The sequence below is a fragment of the Anabrus simplex genome, chromosome 1, assembly GCF_040414725.1.
Source record: "Anabrus simplex isolate iqAnaSimp1 chromosome 1, ASM4041472v1, whole genome shotgun sequence".
NCBI classification, from domain to species: Eukaryota; Metazoa; Arthropoda; class Insecta; order Orthoptera; family Tettigoniidae; genus Anabrus; species Anabrus simplex.
In genome coordinates, this window is record NC_090265.1 from 1,170,983,808 (window position 1) to 1,170,999,905 (window position 16,098).

The 16,098-nt window shown below is 37.3% G+C and overlaps 1 protein-coding gene across 2 annotated transcripts in view; it reads right to left on the minus strand.

Annotated features, from left to right (window-relative positions):
* Positions 1-16,098, minus strand: part of eIF2gamma (eukaryotic translation initiation factor 2 subunit gamma) — a 426,482-nt gene that overhangs the window by 354,868 nt on the left and 55,516 nt on the right. For both annotated transcript variants that reach the window (XM_067137496.2, XM_068225434.1), the window contains exons 2-3: positions 5,669-5,732; positions 5,473-5,583 (exon numbers count right to left, since the gene is read on the minus strand). In XM_067137496.2, coding sequence (XP_066993597.1) covers positions 5,473-5,583; positions 5,669-5,732 — 175 coding nt within the window. The remainder of the gene's footprint in view (positions 1-5,472; positions 5,584-5,668; positions 5,733-16,098) is intronic.

Here is a 16,098-nt window from a genome sequence, read left to right on the forward strand (position 1 = left end):
GGTAAAAATGTGTACCATTCCATGGCCCTGATTATTTCGAAACGAGATGTTAAAATCATTATTTTGCCGTGAATGGCGATAAAGTGTCAGAAATCATGCAGCAGAAAATACGAATTATAACATACAGACATGTGGAATCAAACAGGCCGTAAATATGAAGTAAGAAAGTACAGACGAACAGAATCCAAGTGGCCAAACCAACAGTGGAAACAGTGGAACATTGCACTGAGTTACCAGACGAAGATTTACGAGAGGATTCATATGCAAGAAAAACAGCAGATTTAGAAGGGATATTTCCTAAATTATTGAGAAAACAAGTTGCAATATAAAGTTATAACGCTATATTTGTCGTAAACGTAAAAGAAATCCCAAGCGGGATATCCAAAAGGGGACGAAGTGAATAGCTGAGCGCAGATTGGGATTAAACTAGAGTGTATCAAACATTTATTAGTGGAGACGTTGAAAATCACTAATTCAAAGTATCTAATCATAAAACAAGGCAATATTTAAGATACCTTTTATGTCATTCAAATTAAAATACTGACGTTTGCAACGCCTTAATCTACTTTGCTCAACATAGGCATAATTCAAGGAAGATCTGTAAATAGCAAGATTATGAAACTAACGATGCTTTCAAATATGTTTTTTATGCATGTCTACGAGAGCAACATGATGGCCAACTAAACTGGAGATGGGATTGACGTCTGGCGGTAACCCTACCAGCTATTCCTACGGACCCGAGACTTGAGACCGCAGCCCGAACATGATGCAGCGGTAATCTGGAGATGATCGTCCTGTAGGAGAACGAGAGAACAGCCATCCCAGTCCAGAAACGCAGGCGGAATAAGTTACGTTTCACAAGGTTTTTCTTTTTTTTTTAATTTAATTATATATATTTCTTATTTAGTAGAAAGTTGTTGATGGTGTTAGTATAAGAGATAGGTCGATATATCTTCGAGAGGTGATTTCAATGTGTAGTTTCAGCGCGAGTGTACTAATAGTGACGTTTAACTGATGGATTTAGGTAGTCTTCCAAAACTTATAAACACGCTCATGGGTAGGAAAGATAATACTCGCCAACGAAGTGCTTTGCTAGCAATTTTCCGCTTTCTTTCAAAGAATTATATCGTGAATAATGTGATCCGAGATTTTTGAAATGTGAAAATGAAGCATATTGAATTGTAGGTTATCGAGATCGTATACAACTTCACAATTAAGTATTTATTTATTTTCCACCTAGTCGATACAATGATTGCTTAAGGCAATTTTTAATGGTCAAAAGTGGTACATGTTTCGTATATTATCAACATCTTCAGCCACATAACACTGTTTAGATGAAAAATATATAAAATTGACAAAGTAATGCTTTAGAGGAAGTGACCTTAAAATTAGCATTACTTTGTCAATTTTATATATTTTTCATCTAAACAGTGTTATGTGGCTGAAGATGTTGATAATATACAAAACATGTACCACTTTTGACCATTAAAAATTCCCTTAAGCAATCATTGTATCGACTAGGTGGAAAATAAATAAATACTTAATTGTGAATCTATTGAAGTGCGATACGGACCATGAAGCTGATTTTATGTAATCGTATACGACGTCAACTTATTGCCATATGTAAGTAGATACGGGCTTAATATGTTCGTACTTTGATAAAAGAAGTGCATATCGATATGAATGATAGTTATTGATCCATATAACATTAATTGTGATGAGATACAGAATCTTATGAATTGAGCGTTACTTTGAACAGATTTAATGATGATTATATTTGCAGTGAGGTCATATACGATGGAAATATGAGGTAAGAAATGTGAATATTATGAATAATATACATTCGTTGACACACTAGGTGAGGAATTATGACAAATACGACGAATATGGAAGGAATTTTATGTAAGGCTAATTGATGTTAGTTTATGTAACGCAGTTATGGATCAGGGTATATTTGATGCTAATAGCAGCATATAATATGGCTTGACGTATAATGAGTTGATGACGTTTGGGTAGTGAATTTGCAGGTTAATAATAAGGTACGATCATCGAAAATAACTCCAGATAACCTATAGTAAAAAATAATGACGGCATTTTCTAAAAGAATTTTACATGTTACTTATAGGTGGGCCAGCACAAGGTTGCACTCGACAGTTGTAAGCCATGTTGGCACCACTACCAAAATGAAATTAAGAACGTCACCCATCAATCAGAATCACCAATCTGCCACTTTTTATGTCAGATACAGTTACGCATTTTATTCATGTTAATTCATATTTAATTCCATATAGTGCTTATAATCATTCATTTGCTTACACAAATATGAGCATTTTAAAAAGTTATAAGGTTTAAGCGAGCCACAAAATAATTACGAACTATTTTCAGTCGATTGTTGTTGGCAGTAGGGGTAGTATCCCGGTGCCATCTATAACTAACTTGACTATCGTATTGAAGTGTTGCCCTTTTATCTGTCGCCACTAGCATGTGGTCAGGTGTGATTCGCGCGTTTATGAAAGTTTTGTTTTCATTGTGAGATAATTGTGACATTTTATTTGAACGAATGCAGTGCGATGTCTCGGAAACGATAACATAGTCATGAAGCGCGAAGTGATAATTCTTTGCACCCTGGAGTGTCCCTTAATATCAAGCATTACAATTAGTGCGGAGAACTCGCGAGTTTTATGAGAGCGAGAGGAAATTCGTACACTTGTATAGCTGTCTCTCTGTTCCTGCAGATCATGTTGTGGAACGCGTATGTCACACATTAGTGCTTTCAAAGCATACTGCTATTCAGAGACGTGTTCGCGTCCAAGAACAGAAGTAAAAAGGGACTGGGATACATAGCAGTAGTGGAAACGGGGCTGATAGTAGGAACTTGTTTCACAGCACTCCAGGAAAGAGACGAATTAAGCTATCTCCTGTAACAGGAATTATTTCCAGGCTGATGTAATACAAAAACATGAGTATGATTATTAGAGCTCAAAGTCCCTTCTGTCATTGTTATGGACAATGCACCTTATCACACCGTAATAATAGACAAGACCCCTACTTCGAGCACCCGTAAACAATTGTTAGTTGAATGGCTGCAGTAAAGAAATATCCAAGGGCATATGTGTATGACTAAATTAGTCGATGAGGTAGCGAAGGAACAAGGGCGCGAGGTTATTAGGTTGCTGCCGTACCACTGTCACTTTAACCTAGAGTTGGCACGGTATGGGGTGAAGTAAAACATTACGTATGCACTAATAACAAGTACTTCACAATTACTGAAGTGGAAGGACTGTTCCGGGAGAGTAGGTATTGCTCGAATGGATGCGGCTTTGTGAATGAAGAAAGTTAGGCATGTCGCAACATTCATTAGCTCGGCAATGGCAATACATGGCAACATCAGTGACTGTCAGGAGTTGATGATCTGCCTAGACGACGACAATGACAATGAAGGGGGCCGTAATGATGGCAGTGATCTGGAGGGTATCGAGCCTCTACTTTTGCGGGTCAGGTATGAAAATAAGGTTTCTGAATTTTCATAAATTTTATAGATTTTACTTGAAACCTTTTGTGTTAGCACCGGTGTATATTATTCTAACATTTAATGGTGTATTTAAAGTGAGATTCTTGTCAGCCGATTTCTTCCGTATTTTCTAAAATCGCGATAATAAGAACGTCGTAGTATATTTTGTGTGATGAATGATCGGCGAGTTGAAAATTCAATTTTTGTTGGTGTATTTAATTTGTATTGTGTATCATCGCGATAACATTAAAAACATTTCTCCCATGTTTTTAAAAATTCACGTGTAGTGCAATCAGCTGTTGTTCCGGCGGCAACATCGCTTTGTGCGCCACTGCATTGTGACCAACATTGTGCTCAACTGTTATGTGCAACCTTACCTATAATATCTAAAACTGATTTAAGTTGAAACAGCAAATCAATGACGGTAGTGTCTTCATAGTGTTATATCATTGCTATTTACGAGTTTGGAAGTTTCATCTGTGGTATTCCTTGACTATTAGTAACCATATGATTGAATTTATGAAGCATTACGACCTTAACATAACCTATTCACAAACTTGAGATGTTATTGAAGAATTCTTACATATTTCTTAGGGAATATTTTGAATATGCCCAAGTAGGATTAATAATATATTTTTTTTTTTATGTTTATTGGTATATTAGCTTAGGTAGCAATTGAAAGCTACAGATGTGAAACACTGCTTACTCTGCTTACGTTTATTAATGAAAGAGTCATGAACAGCATGAAATATGGATCAGATGTCGTATCAAAAAGAAGCATTCTTCATGATTGTAACGATTCTTAATGATCATACACATTCTTAACGATTTTACATATTCTTAATGTTCGTACACATTACCAATGTTTATACACTTTCTTAACGTTTATTCATATAAAACATAATATGTAAATATTTAATATTTTGATAGAACTTGGCAACATGTTAGGATTTGACATTTAATGAGAATTTGACAATTCGTAGGTGTTATTCCCAAAGGATTTCATTTTATTTTATTCTTAATATAACATTTCTACAGTTTTGAGTTAGCCAGGAAGAATGATGGAATTATTTATGTCAGCCTAGAGAATTAACCATTTTAATTTTCTTTTATATGAGACTGAGGAGATGTAGAATGTAATCCATGTCAGGTCAGAAGAACTTCCATAAATACTTTAATTCCTCAGGAAAATATAGGAAAGGAATTATTTTATCTGTGAAGATGAGACCTTGGATAATAAACTGATTGATGATGTTGAATCGAAACTTATGAGTATGATAACTTCAAGACAATTTTTTAAATTTTAAATGAGATACCCACATGTACAAAAGAATCATTAGAAAGAATTTTAACTTATCCCAACATGCTAAAATAATTTTGAATAAAGTTAGTATTTAAGAATTTAACTTATTATTATTTTTTATAGATTATAAGATTAATTTAAGGTAATTTCATAATTGACAATGGATAATTGAACTTAAAATCTGTTATATTTTGCTTTAATGACCTGATAGACATGCAGATATACTGAAAAATAAGAGGCGCGTTTCTCAGTCGGATTCTCGTAACAATATAAATTTTTTAAATATAATTTAATACCTGCGTTGTATATCGTAGCTAGCTGTAGATTTCCTTGAACACTGGCGTGTAGCTAGTTAGAGGAAAGAGTAGACGCCAATCGCCAAAAATAAGTTACTTGGTCGTCCGATTATAGAGACGTGAAGGGAAGAAAAAGAGGGTGACTGAAATAAATTTTTTTTAAATAAAAATAATGCCCGGCAAGGTCGAGCGGCGCAAAAGATTGGTCGCCCAGCTGTGTGACAAGGAAAGAGAGAGGTTACCCAATAGCCAGCTTGGTTCAATAGCTATAGGAGAACATCTATCATTCAATGGAATTTCTTATGTATCGGTCCCAATACTTCCTAATAATGAATTAGACAATATTCCATTGAGACACTCACCCAGTTTTATGGTAATATTCCTCTCTAACTCATTTTTAAATCGAACTGTCTGAACTCCAGAGATAGCTTTCACCACAGTTGATTTGCCATGGGCTACATGACCAATTGTTCCTGTAAAAAAATGTAGTATGTAGTATGATACAAAAGTGCATTATTCCTAAAAATGATGTTTACTGACATTAACAGCATACTTTACCTATGTTAATTGTAGCTTGTCTGCTAATAACTTCTTTGGACAAAGCAGTAAGCTTTGATACGTCCTATAACAAAAGAGAAAAATCTAACCAATCAGATAATAAGACAATGTAAACAAGCAATGCACAGAAAAACTAGACACAAGACTGAACTTCAGATTCCAATCCTAATCCAGTTGTTCTCAAATCAAGTAGGACTGGATCTAGGCAAATGATCTTTAATAAATCATCACTGAAAGTGCAAAACGTTGTGTCAAGTGCATTTTCAGGAGCAATGAAAAGAAAAAAAGGCTTGTTTACTTCTTTACAAAATGATTGTATCATTATAATATTTTAGTCTTCCTAATAAAAATATTCTTATACAGTGGTTTAACACTCCTGCAGTTATACATCGAATAAATCTCCTATAAGCATTGAATATTTTTTTACTAAACAAAGTATACGCATTGTATTACTATACTGCATGTATATGCTCGTTCCAGGCCGTAGGAATCTCTTCCTGCAGTTCACTTGCATATTTCTTCACGATCACCACCTTTATGATGGCTTCTGCTGGTTATCTAGGAGGAAAACCTTTCAATGTGCCGTGTGGTAGTACAAATAGAACTGAATGCTCGAAAAAACAAGAACAGAAGAGTAGTACAGTATTTCAGCAGTATCTTATTCTCACTAGTAATAATTATGTCACTGTTAATAATTATTAACCTCATTCCACGCTCATGTCCATTGTGCTGTGAGAACATGAAGTTTGCACAATATAGAGCCAACTCTTAGATATTTAAACAAGTCATTTTTGTCTGTGGTAACGACAATTCAAGCATACTCTTTAATAAATGTACATTTCAATTTAAAACTTTCGTCACCTGGGAGAAATGAGTCACTCTGTCTCTTTAAAGTATTTTATTTTACAATCATGTCCAGCCTCCATAACCTATAATGTTCTATGGCTTTGTTACAAATATCGTGGAGAACATCAACGTTATCTTCCATTGTTTCAATGTGTACATTTTAATAAACATGTATAACTTTTATATGAGGTTTGTACACTGTACTAGCTGTTGTACCCGTGCTTTGCTATGGGATTCTCAGAAAGACAGACTTTGTAGTTTTTCTAACTGAAGTCAACATAGGTCATTACAAAACGCCAGTAGGAATGTAGCGATTAAAAGCAATGTTATTACATAAAACTCGATCAAATGAAAAACCGCACACTTTCTCACTTTTAACGAACAGTACTACGGTGTGTAAAATGTAAAATATTGGAATGGTGGTTTTTTAAAATTAATTTGTTCGAAACTTTTACATTCTGTACTCCAATACAGCTATCATAATGAGACTCATAACATGTAACAGTACTACGGTGCCGATCTAACAGTCCAAGGTTCCAGAACTGGAAGGAGCAGGCAGCAGACAGCCGTGAACACTCCTCTGCCATTATTCCTTTACATACACACTGCTTATTCCAATCAGTGCCTCAGAGTAAGGACTGAATAGCTCGAATGCTATGATGAACCAGTGTGTTACGTACCAGTACCTGTAGTATCAGAAAATTTATGAACCAGAGAAATGGCATGCTAAAAAAAGAAAGTTACCTAACTACCCAGCTACTTCCCGCCGATATTCAGGCAGGCTGTTACAATCTGTACAACCGGGAGAGTTGGCCGTGTGGTTAGGGGCGCGCAGCTGTGAGCTTGCATCCTGGAGATAATGGATTTGGCAGCCATGAAGATGGCATTCAGTGTTTTCCCATTTTCACACCAGGCAAATGCTGGGACTGTACTTAATTAAGGCCAAAGCCACTTCCTTCACACTCCTAGCCCTGTCCTATCCCATCATCTCCACTGTTCGGTGCAACGTAAAGGAAATTTAAAAATTATCGGTACGCAGCAGTAATCCTATCTATCAGAGATGAGTGGCAACAAAAAAACAAAAAACACATCACAACAAACAATGGTCAATGTAATGTAATTGATGATCAATTTTATAAAATTTCTATATTGTAGGCCTTCACATTTAGTTTTCTTTCAACTCTGTGATATTAGGGCATCTTGTAAAATTATTTATAGAGTAGACTGTAGTTCCTTATTCTCCAACTTTACATACCAATTGCCGTTAAATTCTGTTTACCCATTTTCTCATGACCCGTCACTGATATGGACTTAGTAACAAAAAACCAAATTCCTGAATATAATGATAATAATAATAATAATAATAATAATAATAATAATGTTATTGGCTTTATGTCTCGCTAACCACTTTTTTGGTTTTCGGAGACGCCGAGGTGCCGGAATTTAGTCCTGCAGGAGTTCTTTTACGTGCCAGTAAATCTACCGACACAAGGCTGACGTATTTGACCCCCTTCAAATACCACCGGACAGAGCCAGGATCAAACCTGCCAAGTTGGGGTTAGAAGGCCAGCGCCTCAACTGTCTAAGCCACTCAGCCCAGCAAATTCCTGAATAACTCTGTGATAATAGCCGGTACTGCAACAATGCATACGACATAAATGGTCGAAAATTTAATACTACATAACTAAAGTTATGTAGTATTTATCGATACAACCACTAATAAATATCTGAGAATTACATTTTAGGCCTTCCCCTAAACTACCATTTTCTCAGCATGAATACAATTATTTATAGCCTAGATTATAGAGACTTATTCCCCGACTTTGCCTACCGATTTTCTTTGAGAATTAAATTTTAGGCCTTCTGCTAAACTACCATTTCACTCTAGTGATGGGACATTCGATTCATTTTACTGAATCGATTCATTTGATTCCGTTCACGTTACTGAATCGATACAGTGATCCGATTCACGGCTCATTGGTCACCGCTCCTACTGCATCTGTGTAGTATGTGCTGGTAAGACAGCAGCAACAGCATTCAGTGCTCGCAGCTGCCATCTGGTCTTCATACTATGAACTCCTTTCTTAGAAAAAATGCTAGTTAGTCTAATACATCGAAGGTTTCCGGCAACGCAGGGTGGGAAAGGTTAGGATTAGGAAGGTAGCAGCCATGACCTGAATGAAGGTACAGTCCCAGCATTTCCTGGTGTGAAAATGGGAAAACTACAGAAAAACCATCTTAACGGCTGCCGACGGTGGGATTCGAACCCACCATCCCCCGAATGCAAGCGTATAGCCACGCGATATTAACCGCACAACAACTCACTCAGTCATTAAACAAAAATATTTTTTTATCAGCTGAGGATTGTTTTAATAGTTATATTTTGTATAGGCTACCCGAGATGTACAGTAGCCCGCTGGTTTTTTGATTCAACATACTGTTATTGCGTCTGTCCACATATGATTGAAGTCTTGTGCAACGATGTGACGTATGAACTGAGAGAATACTGAGCCGTTCTTCCCAATATAAAACAGGTACTTTTGAGTGGTCATGAGCATGACTCATAGTCATAGGGCAGGCTAGAGTCGAGTTTAATTGTCAAATGTCAACTAAGTTATAATACTAAGATTCATTAAACTAATAAATAGTATAACCTAATAGCCTACCTACTTACTAGCTACTTCAGAATTATGTTGTGACTACCTTTTTAACACTGCAAATAAATCCATCTATTATTTAAACCTCCCTGTAAGAAGAGGACAGTGAATGCAAATGGGTATTATTTACAAATGAGCTGAGCTCGAGAGTCCATTATAGCATACGATTCTTTCAGTGTAGCATGGCTCACTGTATGTCTTGCTGCAGTGAGCCGATAAGGAGCCGTGTGTATCTTGTGTCTCACTGAACCGCGCTCGTTCACGATTCTTTCGATGTGCCATGGCTCACTGTATGTCTCGCTGCAGCGGAAGGTCGGCTCTCCGCGTGTCCAGTGAGCCGATAAGGAGCCGTGTGTATCGTGTCTCACTGAGCCACGCTCATTCACGATTCTTTCGATGTGCCATGATACACTGTCTCGCTGCAGCGGAAGCTCGGCTCCCCGTCAACGTCCAGTGAGTGCGCCACTCAGCACTGTCCGCTGGGAGTAAGCTGAATCGTGTGCAGTGATCTCGCCGTTCCTGTGAATCGATTCACTCGGACACTTGAATGAATCGATACACTACTTTGAATCATACATTCAGTAGCCAACACTATTTCACTCAGTGTGAATAAAATTATTTATGGCCTAGATTATAGCGACTTATTCCCCGACTTTGCATACCAATTTTCATTAAATTCTCTTCAGCCGTTTTCTCGTGATGCGTGTACATACTTACAGACAGACAGACAGACATTACGGAAAATTAAAAAGTGCATTTCCTTGATACTGTGACACGACAGATACAGAAATACCATCCTTTTTAAATTCTGAGCAATGTACAGACAAGGCTCTTATTTTATACATAGATTAGATATGTGCAATTTGTTACTAATAAATTGTGTATAATCCTCCACTGTATACATATGTTACAGTTATTCACTGAATTGCTTATAAGCATTGTATAGCAGCGAGTGACGAAAAACAAACAAGTGATCAGTATATTTTAGTGATATTTACTGTCTGCAGTAATATAATCAGGTTAAAAATTTAAATTATCCATTAAGCACACATTAAAAGAATGGAAAATAATGGTGGTGATCTCCACATTTTTAACATACAAGACATACAGTAGAATATTTAGAGGTTATGGAGAATGGAAATGTTCATAAAATAAACACTAAGAGGCAGAGTGACCCATTTCTCCTAGATGACAGAGATTTAAAAATTAAATATCTATTTGCAAAGGATTATGCTTGAATTGTCATTAAGTACTTAACAAGAGATCCTAGAGGTAGCTCTATATCTAGTGAACTTGACACGGTCTCACAGCACTACAGATGAGCGCAGAATAATATCAGAGACATAATTATTACTCGTTTATGTGAACATTCTATTCTATTCGTGCTACTATGTGGCTCCTCAAATGGTTTTGGTCCTAGATAACCGCCTTGTGAACATGAAGAAATGAGTCGGTGAACTGTAGAAAGAAGTTCCTATGACTTGTAATGAATGTACACGTGCTGTATAGTAATGCAATGCGTATACAATGTTTATTAGTAGAGAACAATACGCAACACTATTACAGAGTCTATTCCATGTATAACTACTGAAGTGATAACTGTACAAGGATTTTTTATGAGTAAGACTGTTTATCTTCAGGTTTTAACCTTTTCCATCCCATGCCCGAGTTAACTCGGTTGTCAGCATATCTCCCTCTGTCCCAAACGTGATTTAACTCTGATTTCAAGCACTGCACTCTTCTCCACTTCCGAGTCCAGCCTGGCGCTGTAATTTTGTAGTTCATCACATGCTCTGTTCAGATGACGGACAATTCCTAAATCGCCTTGCCGTATTTTGTCAATAATTATGTGCCTTCTGCTTTTCTTTCAAAGTTGTCTTCTAAGATGAGTGCGCAGAAATGTAAAGAAAGCATGAAGGAAGATTATATGTTAGAAATGTTAGAGAATAATGATGAGCCTGACTGTTATGAGTATAGTGAAGATAAGTTGTAGTAGAACAAGTTGTAAACATTTGTCAAGTTCTGGTAGAAGTGCCAAGAGAAAACTATTGCTAATGTGGTCGTATCATCACTGTCCAGTAGCTAATATAGGTTATTTTTAGCCTATTTCAACCATTGTTGAAACATCAAGAAAAATCTGGTATGGGACATGCATAAGGTTTAAAAAACTTGGGAGTAAAAGGGTTAATTCAGCACAGAGAGATTTATTAAAGAAATAAATCATCCGTCATCCAATGAGGGTGACCATTTGGATACGGAATACAGTTTCAATTTCAACAGAGTTTTAAAATATCAAAAAGTGAAAATGTTAATCCTGTTATCCTCTTTTTTCCAGGGTTATTGGGAAGGAATGTTAGTCACATTCTCAAGTATAGATAGAAATGAATGATTTGTATAGAGTCCCTCAGTATCTGTATTACTATCTTTTCTAACTCGCAGAGGGGAACTTTCAAATTTTTTAGGAAGTTCGATGTCTGACTAGGGAGGGTGACTGTTGCTCCGAATTGCAGGCCTCTGACAATCCACCGAACGATAAGTATTTTGCACTTAGATGATAGGTAAGGCAAGCACGGAACAAAAATAGCTTGCTTTTCTAGGTCCACATCCCGAGCCTGATCTAGGCCCCTTTCAAAGCGAATGGTGGGATCTAAGACCAACTTCCTATCTGTTGATGGCTACGATGTCAGCCCTCCGATTACAATCATCGGTAGAGATGCAGCGAACCTCCTTGTGCACTTGCCATCCATGCTGTCTCGAGCCTTGAGCAATCGACGTTCTTACACGATGGTTGCGCATTAGCTCAGTACTCCGGGAGAATCCCAGCACATGTCCAAGCGTTCCTGTCTTATTGCAGCCATTTTGGCGCTAACGGACTGTGTTAAATGACCTATCGGGAACCGACCTGACTGCGGTGAGGTTGCACGACATCTTCACTGTGTTTATGTATTCAGAATAGGACAGACGTGATTTATGAGTCATCCAGGAGTTTGCTTTCGCGCAGTCTGAATTTAACACTACTCCCTTTCATTTATGTGGTAGCTGACACCCCGACTAAAAGGATCTATTTCTCAATTTCATGTAGTTTTCTTCCGCCAATCTTTAGGGGAAAACTCTCTTATTGTATGTATGTTAAGTACGTGGAGTGCCATATCTTGTTTTTCAGGTAACTTCCTTACATATGGCATATGAACGTCCTGAACATCGAGTAATATTTTCAGTTTCATGATCAGCGACCATTGGGGTTTCTTCTGTCAAATGCAAGCTTTACCCAACATTCATATTACTAGCATACTGTGTTAAGATTTCATTTCTCCTTTTCTCAGGGTAAGCTTTTCTATGTGAATATTTACTCCTAACGTTGAATTACAACATTCATTACAGATAGGACATGGAATTTCATCACCGGGCTAAGAATCAACGTTGGGCATTTAATTCAGTATGTTTATTTTAACATGGCAGGAGATGAACATTACTTTGTTTTTCATGGAATTACTAAGGTAGATATCGGAGCTGTAAGTATTCTTAGCGCTGGGTCAATGATAATTTTGAAAAGATAAGATAGATGGACGTCATGAACACTGAAAAGAAAAGACATTGTAAATCTAATTTATATGAGGTACGTCGAGTATATATATGGGTAGATATACCCACTCCATATGATATCAGCTGTAATAATGCGAATTCCACCAGATGGTAGTGTGTTATAACTTCCAAGATTTGGTAACGTTTAAGTTGGTCTGCCTCGAGAAGAACTATGTGCAATCAATGTCAAGCAATAAAACAAAGATGGCTATGACTTTGGCATTAACTTCACAATAAAAATGAATCTCTTAACAGGAATCACACTCCCTGATTATAACCTCACCAGAAGAGTCCACTTCATTTTCTGATTCTACATAATTATCATTATGTTGCTACTTATGTAGAATGTATTCTTGCATACTAATTTTGATTAAATGGCATTAAGGAAGTCTCAATTTTCATGATCAGTATAAGTAAACACCCTGTATGGTATCAAGTTTTGGAACCAACGAGCTAGAAAGAGGACTATAGAGTGGCTAACATGGCTGCTACAGCGCTCTGGGTGGTGCCAAGACGAAATAGCGACTCCATAGTTTAAGCGCCATTCATATAATTTCTTCCAAATACGGTGCGATACTTTTAACAGATTAGATCGAAGAAATTATGCTCTCTACGTGTGTGGCATGCAATTGCATAAATTGTAGAAAAAACACGAAGAATAAATATCATATTTCACATAAGATTTTTTTTTACTAAAGTACACAGTTTTGGGCGATTAGCAGAATTACGTTGCCTGTGTAGCACAATCCAGCACGTGTACATTAGGCCTACTTTTATTTTCTTGTAGGAACTGGCAGCCAAACACGATAAAAATGTATCCTGCCTGACTAAGTGGCTCAGACGGTAGAGCGCTAGCTTTCTGAGCCCAAGTTGCCATATTTGGTATTTGAAGATGCTTTGTGTCAGTAGATTTTCCGGCCCGTAAGGGAACTCCGCCGGGGCAAAACTCCGGCACTTCAGCTTCTCCGAAAACCGTACTAAGTAGTCGGTAGGAAGAAAAACCAAGACCACTATTTATTATTACATTGTATCCTACAGAGCACATTTCCCCAGCATTTTGAAAATAAATATAAAGTGAACAACGGTGTTACAAGACGCCTGCTGTCTAATGCCACACCTACAATATTTAGAATTTCCTTGTCACCCCATCCCCTCTGCCAACGATACGGAGTAATATGATGACTTTCAGTCCTACATCATCACTACTACTGAGCGAGTTGGCTACGTGCTTCGTGGTATATAGCTCTTAGCTTGCATTCGGGATATAGCGAGTTTTAATTCCACTGCTGACAGCACTGATAGCTGGTTTTCCGTGGTTCCCATTTTCACATCAGGCAAATACGGGGGCTGCTGTGCCTTAATGTCACTGACACTTCCTTCGCAGTCCTAGCATTTCCCTATCCCATCGTAGCTATAAGGCGTGTCTGAGTGGGTGCTACATAAGGCAAATAAAAATCGGCGTTACCATAATCTTCTTCCAAAGATAATCGAAGTGAATTATTCAGGAAAGTTAACTTATGTGATTTAAGATCATTATCACAAGAAGAACTGTTCTCTTTTTCAACAATTATTTCAGATTCTTGTTATTTTATTATTATTATTATTATTATTATTAAGGGATACTTTATTACACCATTGTTCACTTCAAACCTTGTACCCCACGGCTCTAGAATACTTATTTTTCGTAAATTATTATTAGTTTTACGTCCTATTAACTACTTTATCGGATAAGCCGAGGTGCCGGAATGTTGTCCCGCAGGAGTTCTGAGGGATATGAGCACCTTCAAATACCATCGTACTGAGCCAGGATCGAACCTGCCAAGTTGTTTAGTGTCGGCTCCTTGGCTGAATGATCAGCGTGCTGGCCTTTGGTTCAGAGGGCACCGGATTCGACCGGGTTGAGGATTTTAACCGGGTAGTCGACAGTTAATTACTCTGGATCCGGGACTGGATAACCTTCTTCATCTACACACAACAGAACATACTACAAACCACTACAAAAACATGCAATAGTAAATACATCACTCCACCTAGGGTTGGCGTCGTCAGGAAGGGCATCCGGTCGTAAAATTAGGCTAAATCCATATAAAATTCCAATTCCAGGTAAATGGAAAGTTACTAGGATTTATTATTATTATTATTATTATTATTATTATTATTAAAGTTATATGAATTATTTCTCGATGTTATATTACTTTGCTCAAGGTTTTCTGTTCTATATTTTCATTCCCTGTAAGTGGGTTTAAATTTTTGGCAATGTCTTGTGATTTGTTTTGTAATTCGGACTACTGGAAATGCGCTAATTTTCTTTCTTTATACAATATGTAAGTACGTAGCCTGTATCTTGTATTTTTAATGTCCTTTTAAACAGACATTGCGCATCTTTGAGTGCTTCCCTAATAAAAGATAAAAAAAACTGTGAAACGGTATTTATTCCCGCAGCCTCTGTACTTGCTTCATCACAAGCCCACTCGATTTGATCGCTTACAATATGGCGGACGTGACTTTCAAGTAAATTCAAATATGGTGGTCCAATAGCCACTCTATAGTCCTCTTTCTAGCTCGTTGTTTGGAACTAATTCATAACCTATATCTGCACACCAACTAAGGCCAAATATGTACTACAGTAGAGTCTCGCTCAACCGACCTTCGCTTATCTGACATTCCGTGTTATCCGACACTGGTAGGCTTAATTTGAACTTTAGGTGGAGGGAATTTTGGGACACCCGGTGTGGAGGGTGCGACCGTGGGACAAGCACTGGCAGTCACGCGGTAGGATTGTACAGTACAGATAAGAAAAGTGTTTTTCCACCAATCAATACACAATTTATTTATAAATAATTTATAAATAATAATAGGATTGTACAGTGTAGTATTGGTTGGGCGCGGATGTTCTAGTTTTCATATCCTCTGTGAGTATGGCAAGTAAACAGAAGAAAGTGATTGTTTCTGTGGAAGACAAGTTGAGTGGGTTAAAGAGACTGGACAAAGGGGAAACTCTTCAAAAAGTGGCTTAAGATTATGGTGTTGGACGTGTTACAGAGGGAGACTGGAAACATAAGAGGGAAAAAATTGAAAAGCGGGGCGCTACCAGAGCAACAAGTGATGCACTGAAAATTTAAAAAATGATAATGAATGTGAGTACGAAAAAGTGAAGCACTATTTCTTTGGTTCGCTCAAAACCTGGAAAAGAGCTTGTCAATCTGGCCCAGTTCTGCAAGAAATGGGAGTGTATTTCCAGAAGGAGTTTAATGAAGAGGATCCTAATTTACTGCCAGTGCTGGGTGGCTTGATCACTGGATAAAACGGTATGGCATTGGGCAGCTTAATATCTCTGGAGAAAAA